The sequence below is a fragment of the Phalaenopsis equestris genome, unplaced genomic scaffold (assembly GCF_001263595.1).
Source record: "Phalaenopsis equestris unplaced genomic scaffold, ASM126359v1 Scaffold000002, whole genome shotgun sequence".
In the NCBI taxonomy this organism is placed as follows: Eukaryota; Viridiplantae; Streptophyta; class Magnoliopsida; order Asparagales; family Orchidaceae; genus Phalaenopsis; species Phalaenopsis equestris.
The window spans coordinates 3,532,315-3,551,722 of NW_018164444.1; the positions used below are offsets into that span (position 1 = coordinate 3,532,315).

Here is a 19,408-nt window from a genome sequence, read left to right on the forward strand (position 1 = left end):
TATGGTAGGTGATTGACCTTTAGCGATCTCCGACCTTAGATGAGGATGCAAGCGATAACAATTGATAGAACTGTGACCAAACATACTGCAATGAGAGTAATAAGAAGGGCGTGATTCTATTTCAACCTTTTGCCAATACCCGTTGTGAGTGGTTTCAATCCATACATCATTCGGAGCTGGTTGAGTGATGTCCCTCTCAACTGACACACAAGCTACAGAGGGTCTGGTGACCGCAAATATAAGATTATCAATCTTGAGAGACTTACCGTAAGCAGTTGCTAAAGAGTAGAGAATTTCTAAGTTGAACATATGCAATTTTAACCCCAGAAATTTTATCCAAACAGGAATGACAGGAGACTCTGCTTTTGAATCAAAATCAATAGTCCACTTTAGAATTTTCATATGACGGTTGCCGATCTTGACAACTTTTCGAGAAAAAATGCGAGTGTGATCGACATTGTGAAATAAATCAATCAGTACGTGTCAACCGTCAAGTAGATCAATATTCCAATTGCCTAACAACTTCATAGCATCAAATTCTTTTCGATTGATCTCAAGTTTTGAGTTACCATAAAGAAATTTTCCCACCAGAACAAAACGGCAAGAAGATGTGAGAGTATTGGTTTCAACCTCCGTGAGAATAAAAACAAGCTTTCTATATTTTTTTTCCAAGTTTTTTAATGAATGTGTGATCACCACCATCTTCAAGAGTCTCGTGGAAAGATTGTAGAACATTGCAAGACTTACCTATATGAAAACCAGTCTTTGAACTTTAAGGAGGAGCATGTGTAGGAATAGGGAAGTCGCTGGCAAGTCCAGTGGCATAGGAACAGATAATCGATGCCATCTCCACCGACAAGATGGTGTTTGTGTGTCGGTCAACAAAGCAACAGTCATCTGGTAAAGCAAAGTTGCGTTGTCGGGAAGATAGCGAAGACGCGTAGAAGGACGACAACGAAGGGAGCGCCCTCGCCTATGGGAGAGACGCTTGCAAGCGAGATGTCATGTAGGACGCGAACCACGAAAGAATGAGGCATCGTCGAACCGCGGGAGAAGTCGTCTATTACAGAGACGACACGAGCGAACGCCGACGACAAAGACGTCTGCTGCAAGCGAACTTCTTGAGAAAAGCTGTGGGGAAGTGATAAACCGAGGAAATCACTGCCGAGAATCACCATCCAACGAAACCCTAGCGCACACACACACACATATATATATATATATCTGTGTGTGTGTGTGTGTGTGAAATTGATTCATCAAGAGATTACAATATTTTTGGTATATTTAATGTTGTTGATTTATTGTCATACTATGAGGATCCATAAGATTCTAAAAAAGAAGGCAAAACTACTTATACCTAGGGAGAGTAATGCAGGAGTGTTTTCGCCCAAGTGAGACAAACGTGAGGAACAAGAAATCTTGTCCCTAGAAACCTATAGTTGAAAAGTTTTTGCCTTTGACTATTGTGGTCCTTGTGGAGCCCCTCTTTAATTTATTGAGTTCTAACTAGGGTTTTATTTATGTCTAATATAAATGTATTGCTTAGAACTTGATTTTTGAGAACTTTTACTCGGTTTATATTATTGGAGATTTGTTCTTATATTTTCCATCTAATGGAGTGTTCTATGTTATGTTCTCATGCATGTAATGTGTCTGTAGCTTGTTCGGGACTAGATGGTGGATCTGCCTCGGCTTCCCCTTCTTGCTGGTGTCATAATTTGATGTTCGTTTTCCTTGCTGTTTTCAACCTTGAAATCCGCCAAACTTCTTTAATCACCATTCGACCTCTGCCGAATTTCATATTCTCTTCCTTTTGCTATTCCACAAACTCTTTGCTATATCCGATCCTTAAACACCATTCTCCCTTGGAAAAAAAAAGTTTTTGTTCTTTTTTGGAAGATTTAATGGCAACAAGTTTCTTACCTTGGGATTATCATTCTTTTTTTCAGTTCACATGAGTGAGAAATTAAGTTGGTTAAGTTTGTTATTAAATCTTGTAAGGAACCCAAGCAACATACTTTTTATATAGATTTGAGAATCACAACATATTCACTGCAATTCATTTTGAGATCTTTGTAGTAATCTTGTTGTAATCAATGGATTTTTATTGCATTTAAATATTTAATGATAAAAAATGTTATCTTGCTTGGTTGTTGAGAGCTTCGGCTTGTTCTCGTAAACGAGTAGCATTTGTGATCTTTTAAGTCATTTTGTTTAATATATTTCCAAACATATTTTATGGTTGTTAGGAATGTGTGTGGAGTATTGATTTCAAGTATGATGTTTCATAATCATGAGATATTTTCATGAAATTTGCTTTATCCCAAAATGCTACAGATTCGGGGAAGATCATTAAGATGTTAGCCTTTTTCCGTTTCTTTCAGAAATCCGCTTTAGGTAGATTTTTCCAGTCAAACGAAACATGGTTTGAATTATTTAGAATTATCTTTTAGTCTGGTTTTCGTGTTCACGATGGTTGAGTTTTGGAAGGGAAGTTAAAAAGAGCAGTCCTGTCTAGGACGAGGAAAAATGAAAGAGAGGAATAACAAGTGGGGAAGTGGCCCTTAACCTGTCTGATAGCATATAAAGAAGGGAAAAAAGGGGATATGACATTTGTTTTGTTCATTCTATCGATGAATATTTATAAACGAACTACCAAAAAAATAATTTAAAATAATTAATTATAAATATTTCAAAATACTGTCAAAATCGTACGGGGTTTGAAGCATTTAGAATTATCTTTTTAGTTTGATTTTTCATGTTCACAAGGGACTCTTTGGAAGGTAAGTCAAACAGACCAGACCTGTTGAGGGCAAGAGGAAGAATGAAATTATATACGGTACCATACAAAAAAGAAAAAGTGGCTAGAAGGGTTTTTTTTGGTCCTTCTATGGATGTGTATTTACATACAAAACTACTGAAAGAATAATTGGATACTATTAATTATAAATATTTTAATATACTGTCCAAAAGTTTCAACTTCGGCTAGTTGGAGGAGATAGCAATTCTCGACACTCTCCTTTCCATTATAAGCACATGGAATTTGTGGCACCCTTTCCATCTTAAGCACATGAACCTCCAACAATTTTTTTTTTATTTAGTACATGAATATATATATATATATATATATATCTTCTCTCTCTTTATTAAACATTCTCTCTTACTCTCTTTTATATATATATATATTTCTTATCTAACTCATATATTCGCTTTTCTCTTCTGCGTTTCTCCACAAAATTGAAAGTTTTAGCTGCTACTGTCTTGACTTGAGCCCCACAATATGTATCCTTGCTAATGTTGCAGTGGAGCTTTAAGAATTTCTTAAACATGTACTTCATCTATTGTTTATCTTCATCCGCCATAAAAATAGTGTTTGTAAGACGCACCACATGTGAGCATAATTAGCGATATACATATTTTTATTGTCCAGGTGGGTGTTCTGCCAATGGATGAATCAAAGGTCATCATGAAAGGTAGATTGGGTCCAGGAATGATGATAACTGTCGATCTCCAGAGTGGACAGGTCTAGAACTTCTGCTTTTATATTTTTCGTTATTATTGTTCAAGACTTGTTTTTCTTGAGTGAATTTTTAAGTTATTTTCAATCATGTTTATAATATATGCTGACTCTGCCAATCAGTTTGACAAGGCTGTATATTTTAAATAGGTTGCGATTTGGCATCTTAGTTGATAATCCACTTTTTATGTCTTGAATTTTCTTGTATTAAAACTCAGCATTAAATCCTGGATCATGAGCAAGAAAGTGATAAAGAGGAGATGATAATATCATTAAGATCCACTGAATCATGCTTTTGTGTCCTACCACATTTTGTCAAAGACAACTATATTTCCATATTTCTATGTTGTACACTTCTTAAATACAATTTATCATCCTGAATTTAGCCTATGTGCGATTATGATTCTGTTGAATCTCAGAATATTGCAATGAAGGATGGATACTTGAAAATGTAATTACATGGATGATTGTTAAACGTACCTTCCTTCTCATAGTTTTCCATACTGAGTGAATAGTACAACATTTATTTCTATCCAGATATGAAATTCTCATGACATAGTTTCTTGCTTTCTGTTTTGGTAGTTTTCTTATAATATTCTTACATCACTGCTGCTTGTAATCTATACCTCTTTTTTTTTTGGCAGGTTTATGAAAATACAGATGTTAAGAAGAGAATAGCGTCACTTCATCCCTACAGGAAGTGGTTGACTGAGAACATGAGGACATTGAAGCCAGTCAACTTTCTTTCATCAGTAGTCCTGGATAATGATACAATACTGAGGCACCAACAGTAAGAATCAATCGTTCATTGGCTCATCTGGTACTTGGGTTTCAATTGTTGCCCATTTCATGTGGCAGTTAGTTTTATATTAGCTTGCTTCTTCAAAATATTTAATTTATTATCTTATGATGTTTCGTTAAATTATTAAATGTAGTTATTTAAAGGATTGTTTCGTTGTGGCACTCTCAAATCCATTTTTTCTTGTCTGTTCGTCCGTATAAATTTTGTCAAAATAGGTTTAAAATCACCACAAACCCCAACTTTAACTTTGCATTCATGAAGGCATGCTTGCTCAGTTTTTTATTATCTATGGACTCGTTGTTAGTATTTTTTGTCTTTAGAGAATGATTGTAATTTCGTGTCTTAACCTTCATCACTAGATATTGGAAAACCATTACTTTTGATTTAATTTATTTCATCTGATGGGATCTTTACTGGACTGTTTGTTACTGAATTTAGTTCTTCCTAATTAGTTCCAGTTTGTTGGATCAGAGCGTTTGGCTACTCCAGTGAAGATGTGCAGATGGTAATTGAAACAATGGCTGCACAAGGAAAAGAACCAACATTTTGCATGGGTGACGATATCCCATTAGCAGTATTGTCTCTGAAACCCCATATGATCTTTGATTATTTCAAGCAGCGCTTTGCACAGGTAATTTATACACTTCTGCAAAATAAAAGATTGTTATTTGTGCTTTAATACTAATACGCTGAATTTGGGTTTGTGGCACATACGGTGCCTTGGAGCTATTTCATCTTGATATTTATTAGTCTGTGTTCTCTACTCTCTCTCCCTAACATCTCTATTTAACCATGTTGTTTTGTGGGGAAAATTGAAATGTCATAATTGCTATGGCCTAGGGAGTTTAGTTTCTTAGAATCACCGAAAATTGAAAAATTTTGTGTATGAATTTTCGCTTTATTTTGTTTTTGGCGTATTACACAATCATCACTATTGTTATAGTTGTTAAACGTAAGGCAAGCCATAGGATGGATTATAGTTAATTATGTTACTTTCAATCTTATCAGGATGGTTAGTTTCTCTTCCTTTGTTATCAAGAAATTGATTTGTACATTGTTTTCCTTAGAGAATTTTTACCAATTTTCTGCTTCGTTTAATGCAACTAATTGTTTGCTGCCAAGCTTTTACATTTTCACCATTTCTAGTTTACTGTCTTTATACCTGATAGCTGCATTCCCACTCTGTTACCGAAATTAGTAGGAAAAATAGTGGAAACACAAAAATAAACTTTCATCAATATTAAAATAGGGGGAAAGTGCAGAAGTGCAGGGACAACAATTAGGGATGGTCGTAGGTGACCGGTGAGGCAATGGCTAGAGCTTGGAAGGTGTCGGACAACAAGGGCAGCGGTAGTGGGGTGTGCAACGGTTGGTTAGGAGTTCTTGGAAAGAGAGAGGATGGTTGGACAACAAGTTAAAGATGCAGGTACGGGGTTGTTGAGTGCAGAAAATGAAGGAGGGAGAGGCCGGCGGCTAAGGAGAGAAGAGGAGACAGATGGGAGAAGGTGAAAGGGAAATGATACAACACCACCTCAGAGTAGGATACAATCGGAGCACCACCACTTCGTCGGATACAACCCTAGAACAGGGAAAAGGACTTCACACAGGAGATTTGAAAACAAACACAGTAAGAATTGACTCCCATACATAGAGGACAACAATTTATAGAATCTTACTGGACAAAGGAAACTTCTACATAAATGGAAGGGGTAGGATGGCAAGAAGAATCTATAGAATAGCCATTAAAATACTTCTCAAATAAAGAAGATCACCAAATGAAGTTGCGGTAGTTCACTCGTTCGAGAATCGGTTTGCGTTCCCTACCTTAGCGATTTCCCGCTATGCTTCCGCCTTCGAGATCTCTCGCTCATCCTCGCCCTGGTTCGCATGGCCTCTAACCATGCGATTTTTGAGCTCCTCACTTCGAGGGCGCTTTTATTGCCCGTGACAGGGGCGCTTTTCAGCGTCGCGTCAGTTTCCAGGGGCCGAGGGTGCTTCAGCCTCATTCATCGAAGCTTCTAGTTGTTGTCTTTGATTCTGGTGGCACCTAGATCCCACTTTTGATTGCACTGCCCCCAATGCTGCGGGGAAGCCTATCTGTTTTGTGAGCACATGCCCCTCTCGAGCCGTGCTCTTGAGAATGTGAACCATGCCTGTACTGTTGAATCTTCCCAAGGTAACCCACAATTAGTTCAATCAAATGTGCAACGAGAGCAACCTGAACCTTCATATCCTTTGGTGGCTCTAGCGGTGCGATGTCGATTGTGATCCCTTGAAATTTCCTTGATTATATCTGTCCTGTAGCTGGAGCGGGTCTCTCAGTCCCCTCGTCTGGTGTCATCACGGACATTGGTCCCACTGTCGCCACTCTGCTGGTGAGGGCTTCTGTGACCTCGGGCTCTGTCGATGGAAGTAGGATGATGTGCTTACCATTCTCGTTGAAGGAATAAACGTTACTAAATCCATCGTGCTTAGTCCTCCACTCAAACTGCCACGGTCTTCCCTACAAAAGGTGGCAGACATTCATAAGAAGCATGTCACACCATACCTGGTCCTGCAACTGGCCTCCGGTTGAAAACTCTACAAGCATCTTTGGTCGATGCAGACTCGCTTCTCTTTCTTCAGTCACTTTAGTGAATATGTTTGGGAATGCCTCTGAGTCGCAAACCCTATTCTCTCAACCATCTGTGTCGATGCCACGTTCTTTGCTGCTCCCACCGTCGATGATTAGACTTCATACTTTTTCGTTCAATGTGAAACGGGTGTAGAATATGTTGTGGCCAAGCTATTGCAGATCCCTCGTGTCCTCAGTTTACAGGATCTGTCAAATGACAAGCGCCTTTCCTTCGTCTGGTGAAAGATTATACACCTCACCCTATTTCTCGGCTTTCTCCTCGTCACTCATCTCTCTCACGATGCCTTGATTGTTGAGTTTGATTACTCTGCTCGTGGACGATTGGAGGCTATGTGGCGGTAGCCGTGGCATCGATAACACTTTCTGATCGGTACCATGTTGGAGTAGTTACTTTTCTCTTCTTTCTTTTCGCTTCAGTGAGTTTGACTACTCTGCTCGTGGACGATTGGAGGCTATGTGGCTGTAGCCGTGGCATCGATAACACTTTCTGGTCGGTACCATTTTGGAGTAGTTACTTTTCTCTTCTTTCTTTTCGCTTTGTTCTGATATGTCATTCCCTTGTCCTCGTGAAAATTGTAGGCGACTACCTGCCTGAAGGATGATTGTTGCCTGCTCTGCTTCTCCTGCTTTTTCACCTTCAAGGCTAATGTCTGGACACCCCCGAGATATATGGTCATCATTTGTTTCCTTGGCTTCATCAGCTCGCATTTCAGCTGCAAGTTGTCGAATTGGGCTGTGAACTCCTCAACTGAAAGATCTCGTTGCTGTAAGTTGTGGAGCTTTAAGAATATGTCATGACGATATTGCGGTGGGAGGTATTTCTTCTGCATTGCCTTTTTCATCTTCTCCCACTTAGTTATCTTCTCAATGCATTCTTTTTTCCTCTGCCTTGTAAATTTTCTCACCATAAGAAGGCATTCTTCTTTAGTTTAATGGCAACTATCTTGACTCGCTTGTCCTCTTCTACGTCTTTATACTCAAAAATCCGTTCGACTAATTGCAGCCAGTTGATAGACACATCGAGGTCCATACCTCCCTCAAATTCTAGGAGATCCATCTTGATTCTTAAGTCCCACTGACTCCCATAAGTGGCCTCTTGTCTCGACCTTCTTTGGTATTGGATGCTAAAGCGATGTGATCGATATTCCTCGTCATTGTGATCTTCCTTGTGAAACGGATTCATACGTCTCTGTCTTCCCCTTAACTTTCCTAATCATGGTTGAAGGTAAACTCTTCCTGGTTTCTGTCATCCAACTCCGCTAGTTTCCGTTGCAGACGACAAATTCCTCGTTGAATCTCTTCCTGAGTAGAGCCTGGTGTATCTCTTCGTGGTGGCATAATTAGGGTTGGGGATTGGAAGGAAAAAAATTGGGTGGATGTGGCTTGGGTGTGGCGGATGATAGGAAACCTAGGATAAGATTAGGGTTAGGTTAGCTCTGATACCAAATAATACCGGAACTAGTAGGAAAAACAGTGGAAACACAAAAGTAAACTTTCTTTAATATTAAAATAGAGTTACAACATGACATAAATGGAAAATAACAACATAACATAAAATGACAGAGGCAAACATCACTCAAGTGCATTCCAAGGGTGATGGAGGTCAGCGAGGTGGGTCAGGATTGCTAACGGAGGTGCTGGCAGTGAGGGGGGGAGTGCAAAATTGCAGGGACAACAAATATGGTGGGTTGTAGGTGACTTGCGGCAGGCGGAGGGGTGGCTGGAAGGTGCTGAACAACAAGGGCAGCGGTAGTGGGGTGAGAAGCGGTCAGCTGGGAGTGCTGAGAAGGAGGGAGGATGACTGAACAACAATGTAAAGTTGCAGATATGGGGCATTTGATTGCAGGAAATGAAGGAGGGGAGAGATCGACGGCTATGGAGAGGGGAGAAGACGAATGGGAGAAGGTGTAAGGGAAATGATACAATACCACGTCGGAGTAGGATATAATCAAAACACCACCACCTCCTCATATATATAGAGGACTGCAATGATGAAGCCAATATATTGATAGCTTTCTTGTGAATTTATATCCATATTATATGAGGTTTATTCTTTTTTTAAGACTTTTGAACAATGTGATGTACAATTCAGATATTTAGCCCGTTAAAGTTCAGATTTTTATGGGTCAATTAAAATTACTCTAATTGAGCTACAAAATGGATGAATTTTATCTTTTTAAACCCGTTTTAGAATCATGTTTAATTATGTTTGAATATCTCTTTTTTTTAGTTTGTTATATTTTATTAGGTTTTTTTTTCTTCTTTTGGATAAGAATTACTTTAAATTTAAACGTGTATTAGAATTAGATTGGAGAACAATGGTTACAATTTTTTTGTTCATTGATGATAAGTGAAATATGATATTTCGTGAGGCAATAAAGTGCTCTTGAGATCCATTTGTACTTGGATCACTCCTGTTTTATATGTGTGGTCTTTTTTCTTCCCCTCACCCTTTTTGGGTATTAGAGAAGGTTTGATTAATAATTCACTTTTTTGATCAAATTGATCAACATATCCGTCTTCTTAAAGCATGCAAACCTCTCAAAAGTTCTAATCCTTGTAGATAATGCATCCCAACATTTTTCTACAAGTTTAAAACTCTATAAGGATTTCTTGCGTGACTACTTTCTATCCCATAGCTAAATGCTCACATGCATATCACGCTACTGCCTCTGTTTGCTAGCATCCATGATTGCGAGCCCTCCCCACAAGTGCTCTCGCATGTGCATCCACAAGTGTTCTCACTTGTGCTCATGCATGAACCCAGTTGCTATTTCACATGTCCTTTATCAGTGTTTCTTTATAACTTGTAACATTGCCTACTGAACCAATGCTATGCTGAGTGCCATAGCTATTTATGACTTGCACATGTTTTCTTTTCTCACTGTCACTGCAGCCCGTCCACATCTTCCAAGTCATTCCTTTCCATAGGGTCTCATCTACATTTCAAGTAGGGTGAACCACACATAGCTTCTATCAACAACCCTCCATTACTTAATAATCTATATTGACCTCGTGTGTGTTCCATGATTTAATTCAATTCAATCAGGAACGATGAAAGTATTGGAAAATGGTTGAAATATCACACTAATTGTGATCAAGATAAATCGTGCAAAGCAAATTATAAGCTATTTGACTTGCCACTTCTGTAGTCTATTTGTCTTGTCATGTTCTTTCTGATGAGTCTCAAAAAAGTTCAATCCTGTCTTATAAAATTTAAGTCTAAAACTCATTTATTTTGTATGTTTGCATTTACTTGCCTCTTACTACATATGTTTTATTGATTTTTTTTTTTTAGATTTTTTGTGTTTTAAGGCGTACATTTGATTTATTTCTGCCTGTTTTTATTTGTTAGTTGCATTGTCATTGTGGTAAATTGAGTTAGTTCTTTGACCATCCTATTCAGTAATCAAACCCTTCCCTTTTTTATATTTGCTTGCATTGGCAACCAAGGACTTACATTTTTTTATTACTTGTTGCGCTAAGATTTTTAAATTCAGTAGTATTCTTTTTTGTGTTGTTCAACTGATTAGGCTTACCTCAGCCAATTTTGTTAGTCTTGACGTATTGTGACTTTTGAGCTGTAGCTAAGAAAATGTATGGCATGACGTACTGTCAATTTATTTTGTATAAAGTTTTTTCACAAGGGGTATTGATGCCTCAATCGCTGTTCTATAGATTTTTTTTTTCTATTGTTTTAGGTCACAAATCCTGCTATTGACCCTCTCCGAGAAGGTTTGGTCATGTCACTTGAGGTGAATATTGGTAAACGTGGAAATATTTTAAGTATTGGACCACAAAATGCATCTCAGGTTTGTAACTGTTGGTTTGTTTTCTATGTATAGTTTTTATCATATTCCTTTGTTCGTGTGTCTTTGAAGATCTGATTTATCATGAAACTGAATTCAATGTTAATTTTTGTGCAGGTTATTTTGTCTAGTCCTGTTTTGAATGAGGGGGAACTTGATTCATTGATGAAGGATACTTCTTTAAAAGCTCAAGTATTGCCAACCTTTTTTGACATTAGTAAAGGTTTGGATGGCTCATTGGAAAATGCATTGAAGCACCTTTGCGAGGCTGCTGATGAAGCTGTTCGCAGTGGTTCACAATTACTTGTTCTTTCTGACCGTTCCGAGGAGCTTGTAAGGACTTGTGTCTTTATAAGTAATTTTTACTCTATTCGCTTTGTGTTATTTATTGATGCTCTGATTTTATTGCGCAATTCTTTTGTTCTTTATATTTCATTTTCAACATTTAGGTGTAAGTTTATGCAACATCAATATCATTTGGCAGTTTTTTTTCTATTAAGGTTCTTCAAATAACTTTCTCTCCTTTTTTGTTTGATCTTGCTAATTTTATCTGCATACATCAAAATCGAGTAATTAAGATTGTGCTAGTGCTTTCCTCTCCTCACATAATCAATTAAGGAAATGATTAACTTTTTCTTGTCGACTACATTTTTATTCGAGTTGAATTCTACTTCGGGATGTTTTTTTAGTTGATAGGACTTCTTTCTCTCTTTGGCTTGTTTGCTTTCTCCATAATGCATCAGAATCTAGTTATCGTTAGACTTTATATTGTGCTTGTTAACTTTGTTGTATATTTCACTCAAATGCTTTTCTTGCATCAATCTCTACTCCTGTGATGTTGATTTCTGTGATTATGACCACTTCTGTTCATAAAAATTCATATATAACGACAGTAGAATTTGTATATTTTTGTTATGTATAATCCTAATTTTTTTTAAAACAAAATTCTAGAATATGATGTGTTGAACTTTAATTGGACGTTTACCTCTAATTGAAAATTGTTTCTGCTGGTAAAAATGTGAATTTTCTAAGGTAAATTTGTATGAAACTGAATGGTAAGGATAGCAATTTTTCTCTTTATTATGGTGCTTAATGTGTAAAATTTGATTTGAAGTCAAAATGAAAGAGGAGTTTAAAATAATGGCTTCTGTTGAGGTTAAGATTTATTAGTGAAATTGATTGCCCAAAGAAGTTATTCATTTCTGCATCAAGATGTTATAGTATAAATTTTTTTTGTTTTGAACATAACTTGTGGACCGATATTCTAGGCGGGCAATGTTTCCATATTTCTTGAACATAGATGTTATTTGGTATTTTATGTTGTTCTTTGCTGCAATATATAGTGCAAATAAAATGGTTGACTTTCAATGAAGTTGGACATGATGTTTTCTCATAATGGCTTTACACGATTGTCACGACCCGATCCAAGAAAATGGAATAACCTGACAGGAATAAAAAGATTGGATGATAGGTACATATTTTTCTATTAATATCTAAATATTTCATAATATCTTCCAAATTTTAAATCAATAAAGGACAAAATATCACTTTCACATTGAACATTTAGTTATAGATTTATATATATGTTCCATACAACAAGATACTAATATTTTTTGTACCTACTGTCTTTTGATTCTCTTCTTATACGTGAATACCTTTTTGTTAGCCATTTAATTTAGAGATTTTTGCTGAAATTTAATAATAGCAATATGGTAAGTCATATAGCAATTCAGTTAATTATAGCTCTATAGTATAGCATTCACATGGATAGAACATGCAAGTCATAATAAGTAGGAAATAGCATCTTCATTATAACAGACAATTATGACATATTTACTATTTGTTTTTTATTTCATATGTTTTTTTTTTTATTTTAGGCATATGCCTTGATTTAGCACAATCCGAGTTGGAACCACACATGAATGGGTATTCTTATGATCCAAGTCTCAAGCTATTAAATTTATAACATGTTTTTTCCACTCGTACTCAATTGGGTACTTCCAATAAATAAGTATTTTTAGAGAAACCGACATTGTAATGAGATCTATGGTATATTGGACAACTTTCAGTAGTAACAACTAAAGAGACAAACTATCGGTTAGGACATTCGTCAACTCTGTCAATATGGCCGCCCATTCTTTTTTGATATCGGCTCATCAGGCTCACTACATTCTAGGAAAACTAATGTTGGTGATGCTGGAGTCACTCAAATGGCTCAGATTGAATCACTAGCATGTTTCCGTGGTTGATCGAAAGCTGATATTCCTATTTGACGTCATTTTTCTCTTGTGTCATTGTTCATTTATTCAATTGCTTTCTATTTAGTGAAAGATATCAACCTCTTATTTTTTACACTGCGACTTAGTGTGGTCAAAACCGTGACACTTGAATCCTTTCCTGGTTAGGACAGATTTAGGTTCACATTTTTTGCACTTTGGATTGATTCTCCTTGGGTGGGGTCGGCTTGGGTGCTCTATTGAGTGTGCTTCTGTTGTTTGATCGGATAGCTAAACCCTATTTGAAGGATAGTGTAGATTTGATACTGTTTTCTTATCTCTCTATTTTCAGGGTTAAGGTTTGAACATCTTTTACTGTCTAATAGGGTCTTAACATTTGATAATGGATAATCTCAATCCTCTCAGATATCATTTTATGATGTTCTACTTGGGCTCCACTAGCTCACACTTCAACATGAGCTGCTCAAACTTAACAGTGTACTCAACAAAGAGATCTTGCTACTGCAAGTGATGAAGTCTCAAGAACGTGTTCTGTTTATAATGTGTTGGTATGTAATTCCACTACATTTCCTTTTTCATCTTGGACAAAGAAGTGATTTTACTATTTCTTTTCTTTGTCAAAGACGCTTCAGATTTTCTCACCACAATGAAGCATTCTTCCTTAACTTAATAGGGTTAGCTTGACCATTCTGTTTGGTGGAACATCCTTAAAGACTTGTTACACTATTTGGAGTCACTCGATAAATTTGTCTAGATCCATGCTACCGTTAAAATCTGGTAAATCCACTTTTATTTAAGGATCTTGGCTTCTCTTCTGTTATTTTATGCCAAAGCTATTTAATTCCTTCTCTCGATCTGGGATTTCACCGTTATGGGTGACATCTTAGGGTTGTTTCATCTCTAAGGCGGGAAACCTTTTTACAGTTGAAGGATTCTCATTGCATATTGTCCATAGTAATCTCCTAGACAACTCTTTATGAATTTCTCTCAGGCAACATCGTGCCCTTTTCTCTCGATTAAGATTTTGATGGGTCTAAGGTTATTGATAAAAGTTTGGTCAAAATTTTGAATTTTAGTGATAGAAGTTGGGACATTTTTTTGGTGATGTAAAAAGGCTGGATTTTGAAAATTTAGGGTTAGGGTTAGGAATTGCAGTAGGAATGGTTTGTGTATGATGTGAATCTTTTTTTTGTTTTTTGAGATTTTGGTTTTCAAGTAGAAAGATAAATATCTTAAAATTTAGGGTTTGCCGGGCTCTAATATCAGATTATACATTTTTAGGGCTCCTTGAAGGTTTGGGAATACATAAAAGCGTCTGGGAAGTTGTAGGATGGGTAACACGAGTAAGAGAATGAAAGGCTGTGTTTGGCGGGATAGCGGATTGACAGTGGAATGCTGCAGGTTTCTACTGTAAATAGCATCTATTTGTTGTCAAATGACAGTAGGCAGGAGGTTCAATGGCGGAGGAGACCTTTGAACATTTGGGAGAGATTACCATTTCAATCCTATCAGGTTACAGACACACCACTTGAAAGAAACTCAAAGATACAATGCTCAACGGAAAACACCTTCAAATAACATTACAAAACCAAAAAGTCTGAAAAAAGTAAGAAATAATGAGATATAAATAGTCCCTCAAGTAAATTCTTATCTTAATTAGGAAATATAAGAAATTTGGCCCTGAAAGGATTGACAACGGTACATAGGCAAGAAATCCTTTTTGTCGGTGTAGAATGGGTGGAATCCCATCGTCTCCATTCCGAGACACCGAAAATCCCACTGAAATTCTCTACGACGAGATGTATTCCCATGATCAATAGAAAATGTGAAATACCATGTCCGCATTCCGATTGTGCGCAATCCCGCATTCCGTAAGTGCTATTAGACACCGAAAATCCCACTGAAATTCTCTACTTGGACGAGATCTATTCCCATGATCAATAGAACATGTGAAATCCCATGTTCGCATTGCGATTGTGCGCAATCCCGCATTCCGTAAGTGCTATTCAAATATAGGGAATCAATAAAAAATTATTTAATAGTTTGTAAATTAAAAAATTGCCATTCAAGAGGTTCTAAATTAATTTATTTTGATATGCAATATCTTATATTAACTATATCATATTACTACATATGAGTACTGTCTAAATTGTATAAATTAAGATACATCAAAATTAATATTTTTTTTATAATTTACATGCCAATGTACTTTAACATCTCTAGTTATTGTCATAAAAAAAGGTGAATTTTTTCCGTCAATATGCAAAGAAAAATATTATGTATAGTTTATATCATTTTCATTTTCGTATAATTCTATACGTTTTTACAATAAATAATGCATAAAAGAGTAAAATTAAACATGCTAAGAGAATTTGTTAAATACATTTCAATATGATCAATCGGTCCAAAAGAATAGAATAATCATATTAAACTTCCACTATCAAGATATTTAAAGAAATGCTAATCTATCATAATTAGTTTAGAAGAATGCAATATTATTGCTATAATTTAGAAATAAGTGTTCACTTTGTTGCCCGATAATACGATTTTAAATCTTTTTACTATTTAATTGGAACTCCTTCAATATAACGCCTACAATTTAAAAAAATATTTATATTTATGATTTTAATTTACAATTTGACGCGGGGCTGTGAAGCGGGCTGACTGAACCGGCCCCCAGAAGGGGTACCTATCGCCCGCCATACTCCCCACTTTTCTTCTCCGTTACCTGCCTATTCCCCTTCCTTTTTCCATTACTCACCTTTTATATCTCTTGCTTATTCTATGTCCTTTATTTTCTATTTCTTTTTTATTTTAATCCTTACTTATTCTACATACTAATCCCTATTGTATACTAATCCCTATTGTATATATGAGATGTTTGTTTAGGTTAGAGGCGATTGATTGATTGTTTGATTCCTAAATTCAACATTCTTCCTCGTGCGTTATTCCTTTCCGAGAGCTGTATCCGACGATGAGAAGGTGTTCCAACTATAATTTGTCTGAAGTGGTGATTATCTCCGTATTCCTTCGCTTCTTGCTACCACCGGTTCCATCCAATGCTTCCAGATTGCTACAGACCCCCCTTCTTGTGCTTCCAGGTTGCCGCAGACTCCATCTAGCACTTCGAGATTGTGGTAGACTCCATCCAGCGCTTCTGGATTTTCACAGGCTTCTGCTTGGGCTTCCAACCAGCAGCAAACTCTTGCCCGCATTTCCTGCAGACCGCAACCTCCCTTCCGACATTCATAGTTGACCGCAGATTCCTCCCTAGATCTCTCTGCAATCTCGACCTCTCTTGCCCCTTCTAGTAGCTGTCAACAACTACCAGCATCTGGTTGCCTGTTGCCACCCTCCTCCGGTGCCTCCTAGCGGTCGCCGGTTCCTTCCCGCACATCCCAACTAGCCGCCGATTGCTTCCGTCACTTCCCATCAAGTTGCCGATCACTTCTGCATCGTTCTGCAGGTTGCTGAGTCCTCCCTGTAGCTTCCAACAATTTTTTGACCACTCCCGCATCCTCCAGCTACCTGCAGACACCTGTAGCTTCCCTCCAGACCCTTCTGGGAGCCACCCGCACCTACTACTCGCCAACGTCGCAGCCCATATCGCTCTGGCTTCTAGTAGCCACCCGCACCTGCTACTGCCCTCCACGTTCCAACAACCACTCACAATTGCTGCTCCCTTTCGCTTCCCCTCACCAGTTATCTCACCGTTGTGACGTTTGCAAATACTCTTTGTAGGTCATAGTTGAATTATGCTAATCCTGTCTTTATTGTCTTGTTTTCTTGGTTGTTTCGAGTCTTGATTGTATCCCTTGTTATATACTTAATAATATTTATTTTCCATCGTCGTGGGTTGTGTTAACTCCGGTTTCATTTGTTATCAAAACTAGCCTTACCCTAGTTCTATCTTAGGGTTCTTTAGAGTTCACCAACTTTATTTCTTCTCTCTTTTCTTTTTTCCATCCCTCTTTTTTATCTTCTTCTTCTTGCCTTTTCGTTCTTTCTTTCTTTCCTTCTTTTTTTTTCCTTTTTTCCCTTTTCTTACACAGGTCCCAAACCTCAACCATGCCTTCGAGGGGACACCGACTAAACCCCACTTATAATGAAATATAACGGGAAATCTATCGTCAGCCACAGAGGTTAGCAGGATAGATGATGAAGCAGGTCCCAAACCTCAACCATGCCCCCGAGGAGACACCAACTAAACCCCACTTATAATGAAATATAACAGGAAATCTGTCGTCAGCCACAGAGGTTAGCAGGATAGATGATGAAACCCAAGAAGAGGTTACCCTTGACTACGATTGAGACAGTCGAAGTGACAGTAGGGACGAAGATCTGAATTTGTTTCATAGAGAAGATATCAACGATAAGGAATACCGACCGCGCCACGTCAGAATTTAATATCACAAGAGGTCGAGACAGGAGCCCGCATAAGGGGGACACAAGGACTTCAACATCAAAGTGAATCTGCCAGAGTTTGATAAAGGAATGGATCCAGCTGGCTTTGTTGACTGACTATAATCAGTAGAGAGAATATTTGAATATAAGGATGTTTCAGAGGATACACGGGTAAAGTTGGAGCTATCAAGTTGAAAAAGAGCGCCTCCTTATAGTGGGTGAGCTTGCAGAAGCAGAGTAAAAGAGAAGGCCGTGCTAAAATTTTCAAATGGGATAAGATGAGGAAGGAACTGTAGTGGAAACACTTATGGTCTCCATGATATGTTTCTGAGGCTCTATCACTTGCAGTCGTGGGATCCTTCAGTAATGAATTCACAACATAGTTCAATCAACTGCAGATGACGTGTGAGCTGGTCGAGCCAGAGGAGAAGACAAACCCCCGATATCTTGGGGAACTGGAACTCACTATTAGCAACGTGGTACAATTATAGCCATACTAGTCAGTTGGAGATGTCCAGACATTAACCTTCAAGTTTGAAAGGCGACAGAAGCAAATTACGCCACAAACCTCCTCCTTCAAGCAATAATTCTTATCAGGCCACCATCGACAGCTATGATTACGAACAAGACTACTTTAGGAATAGCAGGAAAGAGTACCGGAGAGTGACAATATCAAGTCGAACGAGAAGATGCAAGAAAATGGTAGTCCTTACGGGACAATGTCGGCTAGAAAGTGTTTTAGGTGCTACTTACATAGTATTCAATTGTCCCACGAGCCGAGTTGTCTCCTTCATTGATTTGGGTGTCGTCGAGGAGATAGAGGACGAGGAGTTCGAGGATAGCTATGAGGAAAAGCTTCAGCTCCAGTGTGATGAAGGAGAAATGTTAGTTTTACGGAGAATTTTGCGGTCATAACAGGAAAGAGATTAGTCATGATTTAGGGACATCTTCTGCACCAAGTGTACGATGAAAAACAATATTTGCAGTCTGATAATTGACAGCGAGAGTCGTGAAAATGTAGTGTCCCCATTGATGGTGAAAAAGTTGGGATTGACCACGAAGAAATATTCTCAGTTCTATTCTTTCTTCTGGCTAAAAAGGGAAAATGAGATAAACGCGGATCAGCAGTGCCTAGTTGAGTTTTCAATTGAAGATTAGTTACAAGAGCAAGTTTTGTGTAACGTGGTGCCGATGGACACATGTTATATTCTATTGGGAAAACCTTGATAGTTTGACCGCAAGGCTCATCACGATGACTTCAGGAATCTCTATACTTATAGAAGGAAGGGAAGTGCATCATGTTGTTATCTGTTAAGGATACGAGAGGAGTAGGTGACACATAGGAAGCATTAGTATCAAGAGCCAATTTCATGCAATTAGTTCGAGATGCGCCAATAACAGTGTCTTTAGTCCTACTCGAGGGGACATAGATGGAGAATGTAATACCAACGCCACTCCACCCAAAACTATACAACTTCTAGGACATGTTGACGGACAGTCTCTTTGAGAGATTGCCGTTACTGAGGGATATTCAACATGCCATATATCTCAAACCAGGATTAGTGTTGTCGAATTGGCCCACCTACATGCTAAGACCGACAGAGTATGAGAAGTTACAACGATAGATGCAGGATCTCATTGCGAGGGGGTTTGTTAGAGAGCGTACCGACCCCTGTGCTGCCCCCGCATTAATGGTAGCCAAGAAAGACAGGACATGGAGGGTGTGCATCCACAAAAGAGCCATCAACAAAATTACCATCAAGTACCAGCTCCCCATAACTCGCCTTGATGATCTTTTGGACCGGTTATACAGAGCCGCCATCTTTTCCAAGATCGACTGAGATACCACCAAATAAAGATGAGGCCAAGAAACGAGTGGAAGACCGCTTTTAAAACACGAGATGGGTTATATGAGTGTGCATTTATGCGCCAAGAAACGAGTGGAAGACCGCTTTTGAAACACGAGATGGGTTATATGAGTGTGCATTTATGCCATTCGACTTT

General features: G+C 38.0%; 1 protein-coding gene across 1 annotated transcript in view; it reads left to right on the forward strand.

The window, feature by feature from the left end:
- The window catches only part of LOC110034398 (ferredoxin-dependent glutamate synthase-like), a 28,038-nt gene extending 16,820 nt beyond the window's left edge, over positions 1-11,218 (forward strand). Inside the window, exons 8-13 of the mRNA XM_020738668.1 lie at positions 3,431-3,523; positions 4,162-4,307; positions 4,791-4,950; positions 10,656-10,766; positions 10,881-11,096; positions 11,213-11,218. Of these exons, the coding sequence (XP_020594327.1) occupies positions 3,431-3,523; positions 4,162-4,307; positions 4,791-4,950; positions 10,656-10,766; positions 10,881-11,096; positions 11,213-11,218 (732 nt within the window). The remainder of the gene's footprint in view (positions 1-3,430; positions 3,524-4,161; positions 4,308-4,790; positions 4,951-10,655; positions 10,767-10,880; positions 11,097-11,212) is intronic.
- The last annotated feature ends 8,190 nt before the right edge of the window (positions 11,219-19,408 follow it).